Source organism: Mus caroli, chromosome 4 (assembly GCF_900094665.2).
Source record: "Mus caroli chromosome 4, CAROLI_EIJ_v1.1, whole genome shotgun sequence".
In the NCBI taxonomy this organism is placed as follows: Eukaryota; Metazoa; Chordata; class Mammalia; order Rodentia; family Muridae; genus Mus; species Mus caroli.
The window spans coordinates 145,462,928-145,487,283 of record NC_034573.1 but is presented as its reverse complement, the minus strand read 5'-3'; the positions used below and the strand labels follow the sequence as shown (position 1 = coordinate 145,487,283).

The 24,356-nt window shown below is 46.4% G+C and overlaps 2 protein-coding genes across 5 annotated transcripts in view; both read right to left on the bottom strand.

The window, feature by feature from the left end:
• The window catches only part of Nadk (NAD kinase), a 28,138-nt gene extending 13,078 nt beyond the window's left edge, over nt 1–15,060 (bottom strand). The window contains exons 1-2 of one of the 2 annotated variants that reach the window (XM_021159681.2): nt 14,829–15,060; nt 1,309–1,513 (exon numbers count right to left, since the gene is read on the bottom strand). In XM_021159681.2, the coding sequence (XP_021015340.1) occupies nt 1,309–1,487 (179 nt within the window). In that variant the 5' untranslated portion in view covers nt 1,488–1,513; nt 14,829–15,060. Of the gene's footprint in view, nt 1–1,308; nt 1,514–14,566; nt 14,705–14,828 lie in introns of those variants that run through there. The other variant, XM_021159683.2, reaches the window with a different exon arrangement.
• Nucleotides 15,061–19,518: 4,458 nt separating this feature from the next.
• Gnb1 (G protein subunit beta 1) overlaps nt 19,519–24,356 on the bottom strand; it is a 65,096-nt gene continuing 60,258 nt past the window's right edge. For 2 of the 3 annotated variants that reach the window (XM_021159570.2, XM_021159571.2), the window contains 3 exons: nt 23,724–23,940; nt 21,487–21,602; nt 19,519–21,302 (listed from right to left, as the gene is read on the bottom strand). In XM_021159570.2, the coding sequence (XP_021015229.1) occupies nt 21,496–21,602; nt 23,724–23,940 (324 nt within the window). In that variant the 3' untranslated portion in view covers nt 19,519–21,302; nt 21,487–21,495. Of the gene's footprint in view, nt 21,306–21,486; nt 21,603–23,723; nt 23,941–24,356 lie in introns of all 3 variants that reach the window. The other variant, XM_021159572.2, reaches the window with a different exon arrangement.

Here is a 24,356-nt window from a genome sequence, read left to right as displayed (position 1 = left end):
ACTCACTTTGTAGACCAGGCTGGCCTCGAACTCAGAAATCCGCCTGCCTCTGCCTCCCAAGTGCTGGGATTAAAGGCGTGCGCCACCACGCCCGGCCCTCTTCCTTTTTTATAACAGACCTCCCAATATGGCCCAGACTGGCCTTCAACTTGTGATCCCCCTGCCTCAGCCTTTTAAGATTACAAGTGTGAATCACTCACTAAGCCTGGGTTGTCTACATAGCCTTTAAAAGGTTATACAGAACATCACAAATATCAACTCATGTAGGAACTTAAAGGAACTAGGAAGAGAACTTAGGGCTTGCAGAAAATAAGCGTCAGCACCCTCTGTCCTCCTTGAAGGAGAGTTGCACAGGCAAACTTGCTTGTACACTCATTGCTCCAGGACATCAGCCACCAGCTGCACAAGCTGCTCTGACCTATGGCTACTTTCACAGATCCAACATCCCCACAGAAACCAGAAACTCGGGTAATTATGTCCTAAGTTGGCAAGGCACAAACATAATGGTGAGGCATAGGCACCAGAGGCCACATCGTGATCAGCTGTGTACCCAGGGCAAAGGTGCTGGCCACCTTGCCTCTGCTGCAGCCATCTCTCATAGAGCTTTCTACATACAACTGCAGCAGCCACTTGTCCCTCTACCACTAAATGGGAGCTCTGTGAGATCACTCTATCTCATGGGAGAGACTGCCTGCCTGATTTTAAAGTGGCTCCTCACCATCATATTTCACAGGTGTGATCCTTCTTCTGGAGTCAGTGTCAGTCTCTGGCAAGCTTCCATAAAAGACATAGCGTGGTTATTGTCCCCAGGAATGAGAGCACCTCCTGATGTCAGTGGAACCTCATGCTTATCATGTGGCCTCCCCTTGAGGCTTTATGCAGCAGCAGTGGAAGGCAGTGGCCCACAATGTGCACAAGAAACTCTGCCATTTGTGTAAGGAGCAGAGGCCTCTAGGTCACAACAGTGCCTCTTCTCCACTGGCACTTCTTTTACTGAGCACATCCATGCTCTCCTATCAGCTCACCCCCAGTTCAACATGGCTCTGGCTGGGTGGTTCTGTGCTGAGGCAGAAAAGGAAAACATGATGTGGCCTGTATTTCGTACATGCCAGTTGGTAACAAGTGTCCAGCACAAGTCTCGTGGACAGTGTTTCCCTCTGCTAAGGTCAGCACCACTTGGGCAGTGCCAAGCTCCACCCTATGGGCAAAACTCACACTAAGCAATGATGATCTACCCTGATATCGGCTGTGTCCTCTGTAAGGATCCTAACATAGCATGAGAGGAAAAGGGAACACTCCTGGTCCTACCTGAATTCCTTGGTGCTGCCTAGGGCAGGTGAGGCTGACAGGCTCCGAGACTTGGCCCGGCCCCGGATAGGGTGATTGTAGCTCCAGGTCTCATCCCCATGACATGCTGAGCAGTTGTAGGAGGCTGAGTCGGCACTCAGCTCCTTACTCAGGTTCATCTTTTCTTGTTCCATTTCCATAGTTGATATGAGAAAAACACTGGTGCCTTAATTTGATAAAAGAGAGCAAGTTACGTATACCAGCAGCAATAACAAACATTCAGCGCTATCCAGGGAAATGCTGGGTGTGATATCTGCTCTCACAAGAAGACCTTCCACAGGATCCCTGTGGAAGAAGGGGGAAGATTCCTGAGGCTCCTCCCTTCCCTGAAGGTATATAATAACAGTAAATTCTGCCAGTTGGACTATAGTGGTACAGCTACAGCAATAAATTCACTCCTGGACTTGGTTGGGATCATTTGTCGCTGCCGTCTGTATCTGGGTGAAAAGAAAACAGACTCCCTAAGAAAAGTCACATGCAAAAGGGAAGAAAAACCTGCCAGGTTTCCATTTTCCAGAGTTTTTGAAAATAGGCAGCTGGGCGTGGTGGCGCACGCCTTTAATCCCAGCACTCGGGAGGCAGAGGCAGGCGGATTTCTGAGTTCGAGGCCAGCCTGGTCTACAGAGTGAGTTCTAGGACAGCCAGGGCTATAAAGAGAAACCCTGTCTCGGAAAAAAAAAAAAAAAAAAAAAAAGGCTACTTTTGCCTTAAAAATATTTAAGAACTCAGGATCCTTCCTGCTGTCATTTTTCTCCATTTTTGGAGACTGAATCCAGGGCCCAGCACATTTTAGCTATGTCCAAGATACAACCTCACCCCTCACTGGTGTTTCTGAACCTTCTAAAGATAATGGAGAGTAAGGACAAAACAACCAAGGCAGAGTATTAGTGTTTCCATCACAAGCCAGACAAAATGGTCCCTGGAAGGGTGGACACAGCACCACAAAGCAGCCCTCATAGCCAAACAAGTAAGATCAAAATGTAAAGTGGTGGTGTGGACATCAGTATAGTAACATGCTTTTCAATCTCTAACAGTTGAAAGCAGATTATGCACTGGGGTATGAATGCACCCACAAAGCTGACGAGCTCAGTCCAGTACTGATGGAAGCTATCCGAACTGGACTGTAACAATCCCCAAGGAAAACTTCAGGTCCCAAATGAAGATACACAGTTCTGACCACAGCTAGGCAAAATCAGGAAAAGACAAAGGAATGAAAAACAACAACAACAACAAAAAGCCTGTTCACTTGGGAGGTTTGAATGGTTTTCCCAACCAGCTTGAGACCAAAGCCCAAAGTCCGCATGGGAGGAAACATCCAGGTGTAAAACCAGGTAAACCCAAAGTTCACTTCATTGCCTAGAACTGAGCTGGATTTTCTAAGGATAAGTAGGAAGTGAACAAAGTTGGGAAACAGAATAAAATGAGCACAGCTGAAGTCAGGTGAGGGAGCTTGAGCCGTTATTCCTTCTCTTGGAAGGCAGTGGCAATCAGATCTGTCAGCTCCAGGCCAGCTAGGCTCCCATCTCACAACACAGAAGACCTGAGCATAGTGAGAAAGCCCATGAACTCAGGAGGCAGAGGCAGGCAAATCTCTGAGTTTGAGGTTAGCCTGGTCTATAGAGGGAATTCCAGGACAGCCAGAACTACAAAATAGAAACCCTGTCTCCATAAAAAAACGAACAAGCAAGCAAGCAAACAAGACCAGCAGAGACAAAGAGAGCTCTGAGAATTTCAGTTCAGACAGGGCTACATTTTATCTGTCTCAAAACCAAAACAAATCAAAAAACAAAGAGAAAAAGAAGAAACACAAAAAGAAGCAGTCTTGTAGAGAAACTATAATAAACTAGTTTCAGTTAAGGATCTGAAAGAACTGTGCCCTAGTTTCTTTCTCGCCTGCCTGCGATATGACACTGACCAAAAGCAACTTGAGAGGCAGATTGACTTGGCTTACACACCCAGGTCATTGGGTCCATCCTGAGGGAAGTCATGGCAGGAACCCGCAGAAACCATGGAGGAAAGCTGTTCACGGGCTTGCTCTAGCGCTCAGCCAGCTTCCTTAGATAATCACTGTGGAACACCTGCCTAGTTATGGTGCCACCCACAACGGGCTGACCACCCCCCCCACATCGATAATGAGGAAAATCCTTCATACATCCATAGACCAACCTGATGAGTCCTTTGAGACTAGGCTGTGACAAGTTAATGCTAACTAGGACACACTGATAACTTTTTATGGGGGCACGGGGTTGTTTTTGAGATAGGTCTCATTCAGTCCCAGCTGACCTCACACTTTACTATGTTGATAAGAACGACCCTGCTGATTTTCCTGGGGACGGGGATTACAGGTGTTCACCCCATGCTGTGCTGCACTGAGAACCTCATCAAGGTGACTTTTAAAAATGCCTTTTAAAGATTTATTTTACAAACCAAAAAAACAAACAAACAAAAACCATGTGTGGTGGTACACGCCTTTAATCCCAGCACTTGGGAGGCAGTGGCAGGCAAATTTCTGAGTTCGAGGCCAGCCTGGTCTACAAAGTGAGTTCCAGGACAGCCAGGGCTACACCCTGTCCCCAAAAAAACAAAACAAAAAAAGATTTTATTTTAGATGTGTCTTACCTATATGTATGTGCACCATGTGTGTACCTAGTATTAGCACAAGTCAGAAACAGCATTGGATCCCCTGGACTGGAGTTACAGATGGTTGTGAGCCACCTATCTGTGGATTCTCTCAGTACTTCTCACCCTTCTCCCTACCATCCAGGGGCTGGGCTTCTCTTTCCTTCTCTCAGCTTCTGATTCCTACATATGAGCCATTTTGGTTACATGCCCTCTTGGTCCTCTTGCCACCCCCCACCCCCCATCTTTTTTTCTTTCATCCCTCAGTCACTCCCTAGCCTTCTTATAGCCTGGTCTGTTCTGCTGGCCATGTTCAGTCTGGACCCTCCCAGATGCCTCTGTGGCTGTTATCTCCCTTATATCTACAATAAAATCTTCTCAACCACACTTTGTCGAGGTCAGGTCCTCATTTTCACTCAACTTTGCAGCTCAGGTTGTTCCCTCACCTTCAGTGACCCTGCTGCTTCTGGGTCCAAAAGCTGGAATCAAAAGTGTAAGGTGATTCCTGCCCCTGCTCTCCTACTACTGCCCAGATAGGGTTTTTCTATGTAACAGCCATAGCTGTCCTGGAACACTCTCTCTCTGTAGACCAGGATGGCCTTGAACTCACCTGCCTCTGCCCCGAGTACTGGGATTAAAGGTGTGTGCTACAGCTGCTGGGCCTGGACTTTACTTTTTTTTTTTCCAGTTTGAAAGCAGGCCTGTGACGTGAATGTGTGTGCATGTGCAGGTGCGAGTTGAAGCCAGAAGGCCTTGGATTCCCTAGAGCTGTAGGTAGTTACAGGTGACTATAAGCTGCCTGGTGCTGAGAACCAAATTCTGGTCCTCTACAAGAGCGGCATTTGCTCTTAACTGCTGAGGGCCTTCTCTAGCCCCAAGGGGACTGGAAAGAACCTTCAGAGAGCATGGCATAGCGTTGCATAGCTGGAATCTCAGCCTAGGAAGCTAAGGCAGAACAGGGGATCAGAAATTCAAGGCCAGCCTGCTTTACATGGGAGACTCTAAAAATGAAACCTCCAGAAAGAATTGTGGTGGAAGGAAACAGGGTCATGATTTCAGGCCCAGTGCTTTGGTGTGGTCAATGACAACCCCAGACTTCAGGAAGCCTGCAATGGGGCAAAACAACAAAAACAAAAACACAAAACAAGGGTTGGAAAGATCTGTCAGTAGCACTCAGCACTGGCTGCTCTTCCAGAAGACCAGAGTTAATTCCTAGCGCCCACAAGGCAGTTCACAGTTGTCTGTAACTCCTGTTCCAGGGGAGCTGACACCCTCACATAGACACACACACAGGCAAAGCACCAATGTCCATAAAATCAAAAGACAGGGTGTGTGTGTGTGTGTGTGAATAGTGAGACTAGCTCAGCAGGTGATGGTGTCCATCACCAAGGCTGACAATCTTGGGTTCAGTCTCTGGAATCTAAGAAAACTGACTACCGAAAGCCCCCCTGCCCCCATCACACACACACACACACACACACACACACACACACACACCATCACTACCACCACTCTTTCCTGCTCAGGACCACTGATATAAAAATGTCTCCAATAGCTAGTGGCCTGGATGGAGAGTGTGCTACAAGCAGGCAGGCACTCAACATAACCCTTTTTTTTTTGGGGGGGGGGGCAGGGGCGAGGGTTTAAGATTTATTTATTTTATGTATTATGAGTATTGCAGCTGTCTTCAGACACGCCAGAAGAGGGAATCAGACCCCATTACAGATAGCTGTGAGTCACCATGTGGTTTCTGGGAATTGAACTCAGGACCTTTAAAATAGCAGTCAGTGTTCTTAACCGCTGAGCGATTTCTCCAGCCCATAACCCATGCTTAATAAGGAAATCACTGTACAGTAAATAAAGAACAGACAATGTCAAAAACCAAACATTTTCCATGGAAGAAGAGAAGCAGCTGGACCTGGTGGCATGCACCTTTAACCCAGCACCAGGGAGCACCAGGGAGCTAGAGGTAGGAGGATCTCTGAGTTAGAGACCAACCTGATCTACACAGGGAAACCCTGTCTTAAAAAAAAAAAAAAGAAAAAAAGAAGTTAAGTATAAATCCCAGATGAATTAGTGCTGTGGTGTAAATGCTCTCCCTCCCCCCAGCAGTAATGGGGACTGAACCCCATTGGACCAGGTACTCTACTGTTGGGGGCACAGCACAAAGGTCCTTGCACCCACAGGTCTCCAGAGAAACCAGGAGTGTTATGCACACAGGATTCTCTTTCCAATGGGAAAGATGAAAAACCTGTTCTTTGTAAGAAAGCTGAGAACTGGACGTGATTAACAGCTGGAGATCTGTGCTATCCGTTGGGTATGTAGGAACATACCAAGCTCCTACAACCAGGACCAGAGGTGGCTAATAGCCCAAATGACCTCTCCACTGTTTATATGGCTGAGACTAGGCCAGACCCTTAAGCTAGTACAGGTACTGCATCTCTAGACCCCATGTTCTCTGAAGGAATGACACGATCCTGAGCTGAGTTTCGATGTAATTACACTTCCTTTTGCACCAGGATTGTATTACGCCAGGAAACTTTTTCCAAATTATACTGGGTTTAAATAACATCAGGGAATAACCTGCCTGTTGTTACACTCCCTGGAATCTGATCCAAGTTGACAAGTCAGTCTGCCCCAAGTTTTCATTCTTACCTTTTCACGAGAGATTAGTGCACACCAGCAGGGGCCCTCTCCACCAGTGAGCTATACCCACACCACAACTGATTTCGTTTATTGAGACAATCTCTGTTACCTACACAGCACCTTGAACTTGTGATCTTCCTGCCTCAGCCTCTAAGGTAGCTTGGATAACAGGCCTACACCTCCAGGCCTAGTGACATGCTTGAAGCTATCATGAACTCTTAATTACCACTGTGACTGTATTTGGAGAAGGGCTTCTGAGGAAATGAGTCACAGGGTGGGGCCCTGATGTTCATTAGTGCCTCCCCCCAACACACAGGGTTTTTCTGGGTACCCCTGGCTGTCCTGGAACTTGCTCTGTGGAGGAGGTTGGCTCTGCCCACTCCCTGGTTCATTAATGCCTTTAAAAGCAGTGTCCCTCCACTTTCAGACCCGACCAACATGAGCAACACAAGAGTGCTGGGGAAGAGCTCTCCACAGAGAGCTGGACTGCAGCCTCCAGGACTGTGAGAACATGAATCTACTTTGAACCAACCAGTCTGTGATGCTCTGTTACAGTGGCTCAGACAACTAAGACCTGTGACCTTGGTCAAGCCTATGGAGCCCATGCTAAGGTCAAACGTGAGAGAATAGATTGGTTCTTACCCTGGCTATATTTTACAATCACCAGAAGAACCTTATCCTCTTTTTTTTTGGTAATGTATGTGAGTACACTGTAGCTGTCTTCAGACACACCAGAAGAGGAGGGCATTAGATCCCATTACAGATGGTTGTGAGCCACCATGTGGTTGCTGGGAATTGAACTGAGGATCTCTGGAAGAGCAGTCAGCGCTCTTAACCTCTGAGCCATCTCTCCAGCCCCCTATTTCTTTAAAAGACAGTTTCTGTGTCCTACCTACTGAAATCAGGTAAGTCAGAATAAGGACTGAGAGGCAGAGGCAGGACAGCCACTGAAAAGCTAAGGTCAGCTAGGTCTATGCAGCAAAGAAACAAAACATCTGGGCCTGGTGGCACAGGCCTGCACTCCTAGCTATCTGAGAGGCAGAGGTAGGGCAATGACAAGTTCAAGGCTTGCTTTGGCAACTTAACAAAACTCTGTCTCAAAGTATAAAAAGGCTGAGATATAGCCCAGCAGTAGAGTGCTTACCTAGCACAGGCAAACTGCTCAGTTATAGTATCAAGCAACAGAAGAGACGATCCAGAAATAGACATCAACCATTTGTGTGCGTTGTGTGCGCACAGCTATCCCTCTTAGACACACCCTAGCTGCCTAGCCTAAAAGGTCTTGACAAAGGTGCTGTAGTGATTCAATAAAGAAAGAACCTTCGCCGGGCGTGATGGCGCACACCTTTAATCCCAGCACTCGGGAGGCAGAGGCAGGAGGATTTCTGAGTTCGAGGCCAGCCTGGTCTACAGAGTGAGTTCCAGGACAGCCAGGGCTATACAGAGAAACCCTGTTTCCAAAAAAAACAAAAAAAAAAAAAAAGAACCTTCAAGTAGTGTTAAGCAGATGGATAGTCAGTTGAAAAGACTGAAATCTGAACTATGTCCTCTTACAAATATTAATCCAAAACAGATTACAGACTACAGACTGCAGGCTCAAACTGCCTTTTAGAAGCATGAGAAGAAAACCGATCATGATGGCCTTGGCCTTTAAAATCTTTTCCTGTGTGTGTTGTTAGGGTATAAACCTAGGCCTCTATACTTGCTACATTAAGTACTCACTACTGAGCTATACTACCAACTCATTATGTGTGTTTATTTTTTCCTTTTTTGGTTTTCACAACAGGCTTTCTGTGAGGCTCTGGCTGCCCTTGAACCCCAAGATCCGACTGGCCTGCCTCTCGAGCACTGGCACTAAAGGCAGGCGCCACCAAGGCCTTGCTTTTTCTCTGTTAAATACAGGGTGGCACCCTGTAATCCAGTCTCTGACCTTGTGATCCTCTTGTTGCCGAGTAACTAGGACTACAGGCCTATGCGGCCATGTTCATTCCACTTTTTGTATGACACTGATAAGAAAATGAAAATATGGGCTGGAGAGTTGGCTCAGTGGTTAAGAGCACTGACTGTTCTTCCAGAGAACCTCAGTTCAATCCCAGCAACCACATGGTGGCTCACATCTGTAATGGGATCTGATGCCCTCCTCTGGTGTGTCTGAAGAGAGCAATAGTATACTCCTATGGATAAAATTTAAAAATATTTATTCATTTATTTATTTATTTTATTTATTTGAGACAGGGTTTCTCTGTGCAGCCCTGGCTGTCCTCGAACCCAGAAATCTGCCTGCCTCTGCCTCCTGTTATAAATGCCACCGCCTGGTTATAAATAAATCTTTAAACAAAACAAACAAAAATTACCAAATAAAGACTTGAACTTTAAAAAAAAAAAGAAAATGAAAAAATATGCATATTCTAGCAGATTTTCTTTTTTTTTGACACAGACTTCACTATATAGTTCTTCATTCTCCCTTCATTCCCAGATGCCCAAGCCTTAGCCTCCAAGGGTTCAGTCCACTCCTGGACACTGACATCAAGTGTGAGGATCTGAATTCAATCCCTTGCTCCACACTGGAAGAAGAGAACCAACTCCTTCTGACCTCCACAGACAGGCTGTGTACATCTGACCCCATCCATATACACAAAACCTAAGCAAACAAGTATAACTTTAAAAATTAGAAAGCAGCTGCCTGGTAAAGTCCAAGGGTTACACTGGCCAAGGCCTGTGGGGTTTCTGTGCAGTGCTGACCTTCCTCACGGTGCCTTGTTAGGTCATTTCAGGGCAGAGTGGATGGTCTGTTAAAATGGTAATTATCACATAAAGACTCTATACTAGGAGCAAGTGTCCACACCGGCATTTGACATGGTAGAAAATGACAGCACGTCACACATATTATGGGTGCCACAGGCATCTCTCAAGTTAGGGCAGAAAGGACCCCACAGTGACTAGCAGAATGTGGCCAGCCTCACATACAGTCTTGTCCTGGTCATTAGGTTAGACAGACTCTGGTACTTGCTACACTTGGCCTTTGTCCAAGAGCCTGGAAGATATGGGTGGTTAGGTCTCCCAGGCTCTTGCTCTGTGTTTGATGGAGACAGAGATGGAAAGAACATGTAGAAGGCAGGATTCAAGACCATCCTGCCATGCAAACACATTGTGTGGGTGGATTAGGGTGCCATTTCACAGGAAAGGAGACTACGACCCCAGGCCATGGTGAGAATCAAAGTGCAGAGGAAGGCTCACTGAGAGAACAGGGCATCATCCTGTTACATGTCCACTAGGGTTGGACTGCTGGTTTCTCAAGGCAAGAGAGAGTGGCCACTACCTAGGCTCTCAGGTACCAATCCACCCTTGGAGCCTTTATAAAAACAGATTTAGGGCTGGAGAGATGGCTCAGCGGTGAAGAGCACTTACTGCTCTTCCAGAGGTCCTGAGGTTAATTCCCAGTAACCACATGGTGGCTCACAACCATATATAATGGGGTCTGATGCTCTTCTAGTGTGTCTGAAGACAGCAAGAGTATACTCACACATATAAAAAAAAATAAATCTTTAAAGAAAAAAACCAAAAAACAAAAACAGATTAAGATTTATTTTTATGTGTATGCAGTTCCCAAAGAGACCAGAAGAGGGTGCCGGATCCTTTGGAACTGGAGTTTACAACCACAAAGGTGCAGAGGGAAATAAACCCATTTCCTCTATAATAGGAGCAACAAGTGCTATTAACCACCATGACTCATTTGTCCACGTCCCAAGCCCCCCTCCCCTTTTTAAAATCATAGTTGCTCAGTGTGGAGGAATGCCTTTAATTCTAGTACTGAGAGGAAGAGGCAGGCAGTTCTCTAAATTCAAGGATAGCCTCGTCTACATAGTGAGTTTCAGGCCATTAGTGGCTACATAGTGAAACTGTTTCAAAATATAAAAAAGAGCCAGGTGGTGGTCTTTAATCGTAGCACTTGGAAGGCAGAGACAAATGGACCTCTGAGTTTGAGGCCAGCCTGAACTAAGAACAGCCAGAGTTACACAGAAAAGCCCTGTCTCAAAACAAAACAAAGAAACAACAACAAAAATAAATTAATAAAAAAGGAGCCAGGCCTAGTGTGCACACTTAGTTCCAGGAACAGCCAGAGCTACACAGAGATTTTGTGTCTCAAAAAAAAAAAAGAAAAATAAACCAGGAGATCGTGGTATAAAAGCCTTTAATCCGAGCAGAAGCTGGTGGCTCTCTAAACTGAGGCCAGCCTGGTCTACAGATTGAGTTCTAAGACAGCCAGGACTTCACAGAGAGACCCTGATTTGAACATCCCAACAACCCCTCCCCCAATTTTTTTTTTAAAGAAAAAAAAAACCCAATTAAGTAAATAAACAGATACATTTATTTACTTCTGGGTTGGTGTACACATGCTCACTTGCACGACACAATCTGCACGTGGCAATCAAAGGGTAGCTCCTAAACCCCTTCCCTCCTCTTACCCTGAGGGTCCCTGGGATTGAATTCCGGTTGCTTGCTAAGACTGAACCATCGTCCCTCTTCCTCTTTTATTTTAATTCTAGAGTCTTTTGTCTCCAACCTTTCTCTAGGTAACTCTTCAAGCAAGGTCTAGAAAAGTGGAAACAAAGGCTAGGCAAGATTAACAGATGCTGAGGTAGCTGGTGGGTGCACTTAGTTAAACCTGTTGGGATTTTTTTGTTGTTGAGTAGCTTGGCTGGCCTGGAAAACGCACTGAGTCACCATCATGGAGTAGCAAGAAAGACATCAAGATGTCAACAAACTCATGTACAACAGGAACCAAAGGCAGGCACAAACACACAGAGAGTCAGCCCAAAGAAACATAAAACAAGTTCAATTCCATGTGAACTTTAAACAAATATATTTAGAAGTGGTAAATGAAAAGTGAAGCCAGGTGTGTTGGTGCCTATCTGTGACCCAAGCACTCAGCACACAGAAGGAGGACTGCAATCTGTGTTACAAAAGTCTGAGTCTTTGAAAATAGAAGGAACGAAGGAAGAAATGGATGGAGAGGAAAAAAATAAAAAGAAGGAAAATTAGTGAAAGCAACAGGTAAATGTTTTTTTTGTTTTGTTTTTGAGACAGGGTTTCTCGGTATAGTCCTGGCTGTCCTGGAACTCACTTTGTCGACCAGGCTGGCCTCGAACTCAGAAATCCGCCTGCTGGATTAAAGGCGTGCGCCACCACCGCCCAGCAACAGGTAAATGTTTAACTTCATTAGTTAATACCAAATTTGTTTTATGAGACAAAGTGTTGCTCTATTGAACTGTGAGCCGCAATGTCCAGGTTCAGTGATTACCTAATACCTACCTCATTTCTACAAATAAATGATACCCAAGCTAGCAGACAGGTCAGAGAAGTGTGCTGTTTCTGGAAAGTTCTAAGGAACGGGATCACAGAACCCATCTGGTGGTGGAATAGTTTCACAGAACCAAGAGAGGCACTCTGGTCTAGAAGGCTAAGTGGTCAGGCGCTGCCGCCCTTCTCACTGCACCGTGGACAGCAATGGCATACATTGCTGGTACCATCTCTGTCTTAACCCAATCATTTGTTTTCATGAACTTGTTTCCAATGCAGTAGCCCTAGGAGGACAGGTGCCATGGATCAGAATTATCACCAACAATTAGGATGGTTTCCTGGGGTTGAAAGTGACACCTCTGCCTTCAGGAGGGCAAGAGCCATGTGGTAACTGTAAACAGATCTCCCAAGTCCTAGAAAGCAGAGCCTGAGATCAAAGCCCACCCTCTTGTCCTCCCAAGGCTCCTCCTTCACGTGCTGAGCATTTGGCACAGATCTCCTCTTGCTGCTACACCAGAAAATAGACATTCAAGGTAAAGATGGAGATGAATCCATTCCCAACACCCCAGAGGCTGGAGAGAAGCCTCAGCAGTTACAAGGCTCTTGCTGCTCCCAGAGAACTTGAGTTTCCTTCCCAGCATCCACATCAGGCAGCTCTCAACCACCTGTAACTCCAGCTCTAAGGGATCTGACACCCTCTTCCTGCCTCCAAGGCACACATACTCGTGTACACATAATAACCACACATAAACACACATGCATACACATAAATCCAAAATAAAATAAATCTTTAAAAAAAAGTAAGAGTGGGGGCTGGAGAGATGGCTCAGTGGTTAAGAGCACTGACTGCTCTTCCAGAGGTCCTGAGTTCAATTCCCAGCAACTACATGGTGGCTCACAACCATCTGTAATTGAGATCTGATGCCCTCTTCTGGTGCGTCTGAAGAGAGCAATGGTGTACTCATACATATAAAATAAATAAATAAATCTTAAAAAAAAAAAAGGCATTAAGAGTAGGACTTTGGGTGGTGGTGGTGCAAGTCTTTAATCCCAGCACTCAGGAGTCAGAGGCAGGAGATCTCTGAGTTCAAGGGCAGCCTGGTCTACAGAGTGAGTTCCAGGACAGAGAAACACTGTCTTGAACTCCATCCTCCACCCTGAAAAAAAAGAAAGGAAGAAAAAAAAAAAAGAGTGAAACCACCCAAGGCTTGAAAAAGAGCTCAGTTGGTACAGTGCTTGCACACACAAAGCCCTGGGCTTCATCCCAATATCACATTAAAACAAGAAAAAGCCCAACTGGATATGGTTGGTTCATGCCTGTAATCCCAACATGCAGAGGAACATACAGGACAAGAAGTTCAGAGTCACCCTTGGCTACACAGGGAATTAGAAAACAGCTTGGCATACATCAAGTTATGTCTAAAAACAAAGGAAGGATCAGAGAGATGGCTCAGTAGACAAAGGCATTTACTGCCAAGCCTGATGTCTTGGGTTTGATCCATGGAGCCCATGTAGCAGAAGGAGAAAACCAACTCTTGGAAGTTCTTCCTTCCATACATGAGCAGTAGCAAGTGTCCACTCCCATTTAAAAAAAAAAAAAAAAAAGGAAAAAAACGCCACTTGCTTCTCTCCATCTCCAAGTGAAGCCTAGAGAGCTAAACTATTCATTTAAGTACTGCTGTTTTATCTGTTAGCCACTTCTACCCAAAAGGAGGGGGCGTGGGATGGACTGTGGCTCAGTGGGACAGCACTTGTATGAGGATCTGGGCTGGACCTGTAGCACTTCAAACAAGATGAAAAAGAAAAAAAAATGAATAAAACAGCATTGTTTTTAATAAATAAATCTACAAAGAAGAAAATGCAGAAGCATTCTGAGATGCCACCTCCAAATGAAGAAGCTACCTGGTCATACTGTATATTGGCACCTGTGGCTGTCCCAGAGCCCAAGATGGGCAGTGTAAGTCACAGTGAAGTCACTGCTGAGGACAAAAATACTCCAAAGGATAAGTCACTAAAGGAGAGCTATGTTCAGAGGGAAGGTGCCGTGCTTTTAATTACCAAGGCGAGGATGCCAGCTTTCCGGCCCGTGAAAACTGACAGCGATACATGAAATCAATGAATATAAGTTTGAATAACACTCTTCTCAAGAGGCAAGCCAAATGAATAAGTTTTGAACTAAAACTGAGAGTCTCCCAAACAAGAAAGGAAAAACAAGTTGCTATTCAGAATCAAAGCCAGGAGAAAGCCCATTGCTTGGGAGAGCTGGAAAGAGACGCCGGATCTTGGCCAAGCAAAGGCAGATCCTGGGACTGCGCTGGGCACGCCCTGTTCCCATAACTAAGAAACCTGCCAGAGGCCAAGACAAGCGGCCTGTGAGTGTGACCTCATGAGAGGCAGCAGCCTCTAGGAACATCTCCATGGACTCTTCAGGACTTTGGAAGTTTCTGGCAAGTACTGGATACCAAGTTTACGATGGGGTTTTGGAGAGTTTCACACCTCGATTGCTTACAAAACGCTGGTCTGACTACTTTGCTTCTGAAGTTTCACATGCCAAGGCCTCTCCTGCTTGCTAAGGCCCCATTGGAAGACCAATGGCGCTGAGTCGGCTGCGGTGCTGCGCGCTGAACTGGCCAAGAACAGAACGGCGGCCTACCTGGCTTCTCCCGGGACCCGAACCTCTGACTCGTCCCCCTAGACCCATTGCCGGACCGGATCTTCAGACCTGTCCCCTAGGCTCATTCCCGGAGACCACGAGTCATCCTGGCTGCAACCCACATTCGGACGCAGGGAGGCGCGTCAGAGTCACCACCAGCACCCGGCCTCGGGCAGGTGGGCAGGGCCGGCGCCGTGACCCTGTCTTCACGGGTCCCAGCAAGTGACGCCGGGCAGAGGGCGACCCCAGGCCCCGCACTCACCGTCGGCTGCCGCGCTCCCGCGTGGACGTCTACATGCTGGGCCGAGCCAGCGGTCCCTGCTGCCCTACTGCTACCTGGCTCTCAGCGACCCAGCCGCCCGCCACCCCATGGCCGCTCAGTCCAGAGACCGGCACCACCAAGCCCCGCTGCGCCGCGGCTGTCAGTGCGCAAGCGCAGCCCGCACGCATGCGCTGCAGGGCACGTGGGGAGAGCGGCGCAGCCGCACCTACACAGGCGTGCACGCAAACTTCGGGTTTTTCAAAACCCTTTGTAGGCCAAGGATCAGAGGCTGGGGTGGGGGAAGAGACGTGAAGAGGGAGGGGCGAGGCAAAGGGAGGAGGCGGGGCCGAGAGGAAGTGGGCGGGACACAGGGGTAGGAGGCGGGACAAAGGCAGAGCAGAATCGCAGCAAAGGAACTGAAACAGGGCATAGCGGAATGGGATGGGGGACAAGGAACGGAAGACAGCACAGGAGGGGTGGGGCCAAGGTTGGAAGAAAGGGGTGGGGCAGACGGGGAGGAGAAGGGGCAGGCAGTGTGGGAGGGACAGGTCGCAAGAGGGCAGAGCTGGAAAGGGACGGAACTAAGGAGACTAAGCCAGAGGGAAGGGGAAGATCGGGAGAGTGGGCGGGGACAAAGGGTGGAGGAGTCCTGGCGGAAGGGGAGGCGGGGCAGAGGGGGCAAAGGGTGAGGGAGGAAAAAAAAAAGAGTAACCGAGGAGGGGCAAAAAGCTCAGTCCCCGCAGCAACAGAGAAAACCACCAGATTTTTTCCTTTTCCTTTTTTTGCCTCCTTGCCTTGCGGTCTGATCTTTATTCCTGTCCTACGTCACACTCAGTTTGCTTTTTGCTGGCGAGGTCTCCAGGACCATGTGGTCAATGCGGGCCAGCTTTGTGAGAAGGTGGGCTTCACGACAGGTTCCTGTTCCCACGTTGTTCTTAATGTCCAGCGCATGGACCTGTTATCTTTCAGAAGCAGAACTCAGGTGACAGCGCTCATATGGCTCTCAGGCCCACCAGCAGTGACCTTTGGCAATTGGCAAGGACTTGAGCCTGAAAGTAACAAACCTGACAGCTGGTTGATCCAATGGTTCACTACTTTAATCCCAGAGATGAGAGCTCCGGATTTCTAGGAATTCGAGGCCAGCCAGGGGTACTATAGTTAAGAGACCCTATCTCAAAAAGAAAAACAAAAAGTCTTGATAGTTGAGAAGCGACTGTGTAAATAGCGTGCCTCACCCACAGCTGTAAGGAGGGAAGCCACTGACTTTGTAGCTGATCCAGGGATATGCTGAAATGGTGGACACCTAGCTCATGCATTGATGTCCAGCAGTGTGCACAGTGCACCAGTAGGTGTTTTCGCAGTCCCGACTCCCAGCACTGTGGTCTTAAGATGTTCACACTATTGCCCTTCCTGTATAGCCCAATCTCCACGCTTCCCCACAGCCCCCATACCTGCTGCAGTCAGGATGTTCTCTGGTGGGAACTCCTGAGACTTGTGTGCTGTCCTTCCAAAAAGAACACATCAATTCAATGGGGACGCAAAATGGTGGGTAGGGAGGATGGTGGGAATTTGCGGGGATTTCTTAAATTTTGTAACTTCCTCATGAGTTTTGTAAGCCTAACTTCTTCCCTAAAGTGAAAGCCAGCCACACCCACCGAAGGCTGTAACTGTGCTGCTATTGTATTATAACACTTGATTGGTATCTAATGGTAAATGGCAGGCACATGGCCAACAGACCTGGAGAGACATCCAGAGTGGGAGCAGTCATATTTTTCTGCAAAGGCACCCAGTCTATGGTCTGCAGTTCAAGGTCACATACCAAGTAACTTGTGTAGCCTTAAATTAAAAGAGCAGATGTACAGTGGTTGCTAGGGAAACCTGTCTTACACAGTGGGGGGCAAGGCCTAGACTATGCAGGTGGCTTCTCCATTTCAGAGGAAGGAACAAAGCTGACATTGTGCAATGTCTTACTGGGCCCCATCAAACTCTGAAGACTCAGATACCAAGTGCTCATTCCCACCACTGTGCTAAAGACAGTAACCAAGGTCAATGGCTTGGAATGGCAAGAGAGTACTCAAAAGACTCCTAGACTGTTTAATTTGGGCTGGCTTCAAAGGGCAGCAGAATAAAGGTCACATGGGATGAGTGAGGTACCAGGACGAAATCAAGGCAATTACACACATTTTTGCTTCAGGCCTCCAATACCTGGAGGTTACTCTTCAAAGGCTAAATGATAAGGGAGGAAGAAGAGTAAGGAGGAAACAGGATGGACCTGTGCCCAAAGTTAGGTTGTCACATCCGTGTGTGTGTGTGTGTGTGTGTGTGTGTGTGTGTGTGTGTGTGTCTGATCAGGTAAGCTCTCAGGCACAGGTATCAGGGAGGCTTTGTACCTCTTTGGGTCCTGCCTTAGTACTAAGTGGAAAGTTGGTTTCATGTGACCAGAGTGGGACAAACTGCTTTGTGAAGGCTGTCCAGTACCTAAATAAGGTGACAGCTAGCCAGAAGAGTGTATTTTAGAGGAGAGTTGATTGTCAATGGGATACTAGTTATCTTGTCCATCCTCCAAAAGTACACTTGGCATAGGTAAAGACCATTACTGAGGTCATCGTCAGGGTCACTTCACTGGGGTGGGTGAGGGGCAACCTTATCCCTTCTGCCAAATCAGTGGGACAGCTGCCAGGTACTCACTTTTTGGGTACAGCAAGCATAGTAGTCTTGGCCTAGGGTGCTTAGAAATGTCTTAGGCAAGGGAACAGTGGGTTACATAGTCACCAGCTGTAATCTCACACCAGGCACATTGTTCTCATTGAATTCCTGCCAGACTATTCATGGGTTCCCAGAGCAAACACCTTGTCCCAAGATCACCCTGTATAAAGAGGCAGAGGTGAAAGACTGCTGGCTGCTCTTGGATCATGAGGGGTTGAACTGGTCTAACAGAATGCTGGTGGTGCCAGGTTGTACTGAGAATAAAGGTGCACAGTGAGAGCAGCATGAGAGAGTAGGAGCCAAAGGAAACGGTAGACTGTACAAGCTGGACCCGGCTGGCCTTTCATCAGGATTCCAGCCTATAGTATTTGGCAAATAATGAGGTGGCTCCCTTTACAGGCCAAAAGAATTGGAATCCTGGGGTCATGGAATGGTATCAGCCCATATGCTGGAGGAAAATGATGAGACATGGTCAAAGTGAGTCTAAAATATAGCAGCAGCCCCTTATCTGCCTGTGTGCACTTCAACAGGTGTACTCCCACCATGGGCAGCAACACAGAGCACTCGGGCACCTCAGCTTCCAGAGCATGAGTGATATTTAATGGTGGATGTAGATGTGTAAACCTGAGCATTTGTGAGGACTGTATGCTCTTTGGTCATTAATACTGCCCACATATCCAAAGTGGACATGTCTTCCATGACTGCTTGTTAAACAAGTGGGCAGTGGCCTGGATGTTGGTTGAGGAGGAGGACAGGCCTTCTGAGACACAGACCTACCCCAGTCCATTTGGGGCCTGCTTGTTGTCAGGCAGGTTAGAAGCAGTTTAAGACATGGACCGCCAGAGAATTTGAAGTTAGGGGCATAGCCTCACCTTCTGGACCTCAAATGTTTTGCATTCTCAGTGGAAGTTGAGGTAGGTAAAGACTTGCAAAGTGTGTGTGTTGAAAAATACATTTATTTCAAGGAGACTAGGAGAGGATTAGACTAGGCCATCCCATTCCATCTGCTTGACCTGCCCATCACACCACAGTGTGTGGCATCAGGGGCCACCGATGACCCTGGATGGATTTGTTTGCTTACCATTGTCCAAACAAGGTGGCTTGGGCCAGTCAGTGTTTAGGAGATGTGAGCCTGAAGATCAGTTATGTTTTATAATCTTAAAATTTAAGATGAAGCCGGGCGTGGTGGCGCACACCTTTAATCCCAGCACTTGGGAGGCAGAGGCAGGCGGATTTCTCAGTTCCAGGCCAGCCTGGTCAACAGAGTGAGTTCCAGGACAGCCAGGGCTACAAAGAGAAACCCTGTCTTGAAAAAACAACAACAACAACAACAACAACAAAAAAACCCCCACCACAAACAAACAAAAAAACCCCAAAAACCCAAAACCTTAAAGATTAAAATTTTTATCGTAAGACTTAGAACCAGGCGCTGCAGTGGAATGGGTGTCAGAAGCTGGAATGGCAGGCAGTCCAACAACTCAGGGGTTGATGCTCACTCCTCCTTCAAGATGCAGTGACCTTTACTGCCTGAGAAGGAAATGCTGCTTAGTCAACAGGAAAGTATCTCCGGAGGGGCAGGTCCTCAGACATTTTAGTGGAGGAAGAGGAAGTCAAAGCAGGAGACGGCAGACAGGGCCCAGGTGCTGAGGGTGAAAGGCCACTTGTCGTGATAAACATGTGGCTCTGCAGACCTGAGATATATATCAGAAACCTCCCAGGAGCTGATCTCCCCACGTCCCTTGAGACAGTTGTCTATATTGCTTGGCAGTCCTAAAATTTGCAAAGTAGACCAGGCTGGCGCTAACCTCAGAGATCCATCTGGCCCTGCCTCCTGAGTGTTGTGATTAAAGGTGTGTACTACTGTACTCAGCCCGAGCTGACACTTTTATAAGGGTCTCTCATGACGTTATATAACTGTTGAGTCAGCAGTTGGGGCATACCCCCACACACTGAAGATGATCCTCAAATAACCATCACACCAGAGTCCCTCATGTCAAACTGCTTTATTACATCTTAAATAACAGTACAGTTTAATATAGTATCTATCTTGCATCCAGCCTCCTTGCAGTACACTGACTTTAAAATTAAATACAAAAGGTGAAAAGGGTACAGGGTGCAGAGAGCTCTACAGAGTTGTTTGGTAGGAAGAGAAGGGGCTTCGCTGTATTCTCTTTGCCATGTCCAGGCCTACCGCACAGTCACAGCACAGTTTTGTACAGGACACTGCAGAAAACAGAATGGCGAAGCCACTACTGCTATGAGGGGGTGCAGGATATGGGGGAGGGGAGGGCCCACAGAACACTGCTGTCCAAACGCTGCTGCTGAACATGGCTTTGAGATGATAACCATGAAGATCTGCATGGTGTAAAAATGGTCGCCTCAGATGCAAAAGGCTGTTCTTCCGTGGAGGCAGGCTTCCAGGAAGTAGCAAAGAGGCAGCAGAGCAGCTTTCCCCTCCCTTCCAGAATTCAACAGCAATCATTCCCAACAGGACTGTTTTGTTTTGTAAAGTAAAGAAAACAGTGACTTATCCCACTACTCAAGTGTGTAAAGCGCTTGCTGCTTCCGATATGTGTGCAGAATAGCAACAGTAATGGACAAAGCCGCCACGGTTACAACTTGAAGAGGTTATTTCTTAAAATAAAAAGAACATCTAAGGACTGAGTCCTATATGCACTTTAGAGCATTTCTACAGCATGCGATTCTAAGAGTAAACCCACCCAATATGGCAAACAATCAAATTGTTTAAAATTTAACTTAGAAAGTCTGAGATCATTATTTTCAAAACATTGATTTGTACATTGTTTCATACACAAATAACCAACTGACTATCCAAGCACAGGACAGGCACCTCTCTGGAGAAAAAAATCTCTGACAGCAGGGGCAGGACGGCTAGTGTCACATGACTACAAACTTCCCTCCAACTTCACAGGAAACCCAAGGAAAGAACAGAAACTGGACAGTGAGGGGACAGGAGGGAGTGAAGGGTGCTGGGAGTAAGTTCACTGCTGAGCAAAGGGGAAGGATTCGGACCAAGCATTCGTGGCCATCCTAACATGTGCTTGGCTACTTTGCTTCTGAATTTTTTTCTTCCACTATGCTGTGTTTGTGCGAAACAGTCATCTGTGACATGAGACAAAAAAACAAACAAAAAAAAAAAAAAGCAAGCCAGGGACAAAAAAATACATCAGTGACAAGTCAGAGACCACCATGGGCCCTGGTTCTCTTAACTACTGAACATAAAGGAATATGTTTAAGAAAGAATGCTTCCAAAGTCTTGCTACAAATGACTTATATTTAGAAACAATTCCAGATAAACAGTCTTCAACTTGTTTTTCATGAATGCCACAGAACAGGATCACTGATTTAAATGCAAATGAACTAGTAAAAAGGCGTGTGTCTTTCTCACAATCACACTCAGGGTTACCTTCTGGTTAACATTTTTATTGTAGTATTTCCTTTTAAAATTGGACCAACCCAAAACAAAACGGAAACCAAAATAAAAACAAAAACAAAACAAAATAAACCAAAAACAATGGCCCCGGAAAAAATGCACAATTTGTTTTAGTTTACAGCACAGAGATCCTTCTCTTAATGGGAATTGTGCTCTTGGTTTCAGCAATAAGTGAAGGAAAAAAGATCTTGCCCTTTTGAAGTTCTGAGGGGAGGTGTGGGTGTCCACGTTAGTATGGTTGGATAGGATATGCTATCTCTGTAACGATTCAAGGTTGGAATGGTCTTCCAGTCGCCATGGCATCCATCCACCTGCTGCTGTGAACAGAGCCTGGAGTCAGTGCACACAGAAAGAACCCGAGCTCTTCCCACTGTTCTCTGCATCACAGCTAAGGGCCTTCACTGCAGATCTGCTACAATGCCAGATCAACAAGATCTCAATAAATCTACAACCCATATAGGAAAATGCCATGTCCTGGGAATGGGGCTGCTCCATTACCTCCTGGTCTTAGTTCCATATCTTGAGGAAGCTGTCCCAGGACCCTGTTGCCACAGCCATGCCATCATCAGTCACCCCCAAGCAGCTGACTCGGTTGTCGTGTCCAGCTAAGACACCTGAGAACAAAAAGAGCACAACCACAAACACACATGAGGCTGGGACAAAGCAGGAGGCTCATCTGGATGAACAACACTCCAAGACTTTGGTACAACAAGCACTTAAGAGGGCAAGGGAGGGCTGGTGAGATGGCTCAGTGGGTAAGAGCACCCGACTGCTCTTCCGAAGGTCCAGAGTTCAAATCCCAGCAACCACATGGTGGCTCACAACCACCCGTAACGAGATCTGATGCCCTCTTCTGGTGTGTCTGAAGACAGCTACAGTGTACTTACATATAGTAAATAAATAAATCTTTAAAAAAAAAAAAAAAAAAAAAAAAAGAGGGCAAGGGAAGGTCACTACAAAGGGAGAAGGTTCTTGTCCAAGTAGAAATTATCCTTAGGTGTATGGTCAATTCTGTTAAGAGAGCAACCAATCATAACATGTTCTTCTCACAGACCCCCTTGGGATAATTTTTGTACACCAACAAAAATCAGGTAGTATACAAAAATGGGTAGTGGTGGCACATGCCTTTTAATCCCACATGCTGGATTAATCCCAGCACTCAGGAGACAGAGGCAGACAGATCTGGTGATCCAGGCTAACCAAGGCTACAGAGAAACCTTGTCTAGAAAATACAAATGAACAAACAAATAAATAATGAGTAAACATCCATCTGTGTCTCAGGATGTGAGCTTGGTTTCCAGCACCCATACGGTGTCTCACAACATCTGTAACTCTAGTTCCAGAGGAATGCAATACCCTCTTCAAGCCTCTGCAGGTACACAGGCAAAACACTCATATTCATAAAATAAATAAATCCACCCCATCCGCCAGACAGATTTCTCTATGTAGCTCTGACTGTCCTGGAACTCACTGTAAACCTGGCTGGCCTCAAACTCAAAGATCTGCCTGCTTGTACCTCCCCAAGTGCTGGGATTTAAAGTATACCCCACCAGTGTCCAGCTAGAATAAATAAATCTCTAAAAAACAAAACAAAACATAATAGCCCAAAAAACCAAAAAGCCTGAATAATAAACTCAGAACAACTAACCACAGGGTACACAGAGCCTACAGTTGAAATCATGGACCCATTGCCACATGGCACAACACCTGCTAAAACACCCCTTCTCTCACAGAAGGGTTTGAAACTTCAAAAACAAATTTTAGTCCTGTAGATATTGATGTACCAACTAAGAACAAGGGCTAGAAGGTTCTCTTAAGCTCAGTCAACTTCCTGGGCTACAATGACAAAAGCAGAAATGTTTATTTTTATTTTTAAGACAGGCCCTGGTTATCCTACAACTCACAGAATTTGCATGCTTCTGAAACTTGGGATTAAATGTGTGAGCCACCAAAACTGTCCTCAATTCAGTAGTCTGGTGGGTTATAAGCAGCCACAGTGGGACCCACGAGACTCATGGTCACAACCCTTCCTCCCTCCTCCAAAGCAGATTTGTTGAATGTAATAAAGCTCTTCAACTTGAAGCTTAAGGCCAGCTTGAGCTCAAAGGGAGACTCTTGAGACAAAAACTTTCTAATCTTTTGTCCAGCTTGTATTTAATCCACTTGATTCTGATATATTAAATTCAGGCTTTAAATTGAATCATTACCAGCACACTGTTCAACAACCTTGTACAGAAGAAGGGGCATGGTATCAGATGTCAAAGCTGTATAGATAGGCTCAGACAGCTGAAGATGGAGCTGTCCATGGTGGAATATGTTAGGAGGCAAATGACTACAGAGAATGAGTCAGGAAAACTGAAAATTGATGGTACTCACCAATAATTCTAGTATTTAGAAGGCTGAATCAGAAGACTTTTAAATTCAAGGACATCTGGTCTAATAGAGTGTTCCAGGCTAACCATGGATACCCACAGGAAAAAATGGGAAACTTGAACACTGAACTCAGTGGTATCTGGCATACAATCAACTCCCACATTCTCCTCACAGGAGAGCTTTTGGTACTTCCTGGAGTGCCAGAGCTCAAATGGCCTTTAACTGTCCCCTCTGCTGAGCTATGACATAACTAAGCTGATGATACAAATGTACACATTTCAGCTCATCTGAACCTCATTTTACCACATAGAAAGAAGCAAGCTGATTCCCCCAAACACAGAAAGGCCATGTGGCCCACTGACCTGCTCTGTCAGCTTTGAGTGCATCCCAGACATTACAGTTGAAGTCATCATACCCAGCAAGGAGGAGGCGGCCACTCTTGGAGAAGGAAACAGATGTGATACCACAGATAATGTTGTCATGGGAGTAGGTCATGAGCTCCTGGTCTGCACGGAGGTCAAACAGCCTGCATGTAGCATCGTCTGAGCCAGTGGCAAAGGCATTGCCATTGGGAAAGAACTAAAAAGAGAAGACAAATCAAGACATAGGTAAACAATGAGGCCTGGGACACAGGCCAGCTGATTCAACACTTGCCTAGCGTAGGTAAGGCCCATAGTTCAGGCACAAGCACAGGAGGGGCTAAAAAGTGTAGTAATCTGTAATCAAGCATGGAATGGAGCACACAGCCTTCAGGAACACAGTGAATTCAAGGTCAAGCTGAACTATATATACCAAGTTCTAGGCCATATACTAACACAAAAGTAAATGTTCAATAAGACATGATGTTAATGCAGTGGCATGGCTCCCATGGAAAGGAAAACAGGATGATGTTCCAGCAAAAATAAGGGCTGTCATCCTAGAGTGAATGGGGCATGTACTAGGGGGGTACTGACATAGTACTCATGGACTGCCTTTGTCAACAAGGCAGACTTCAG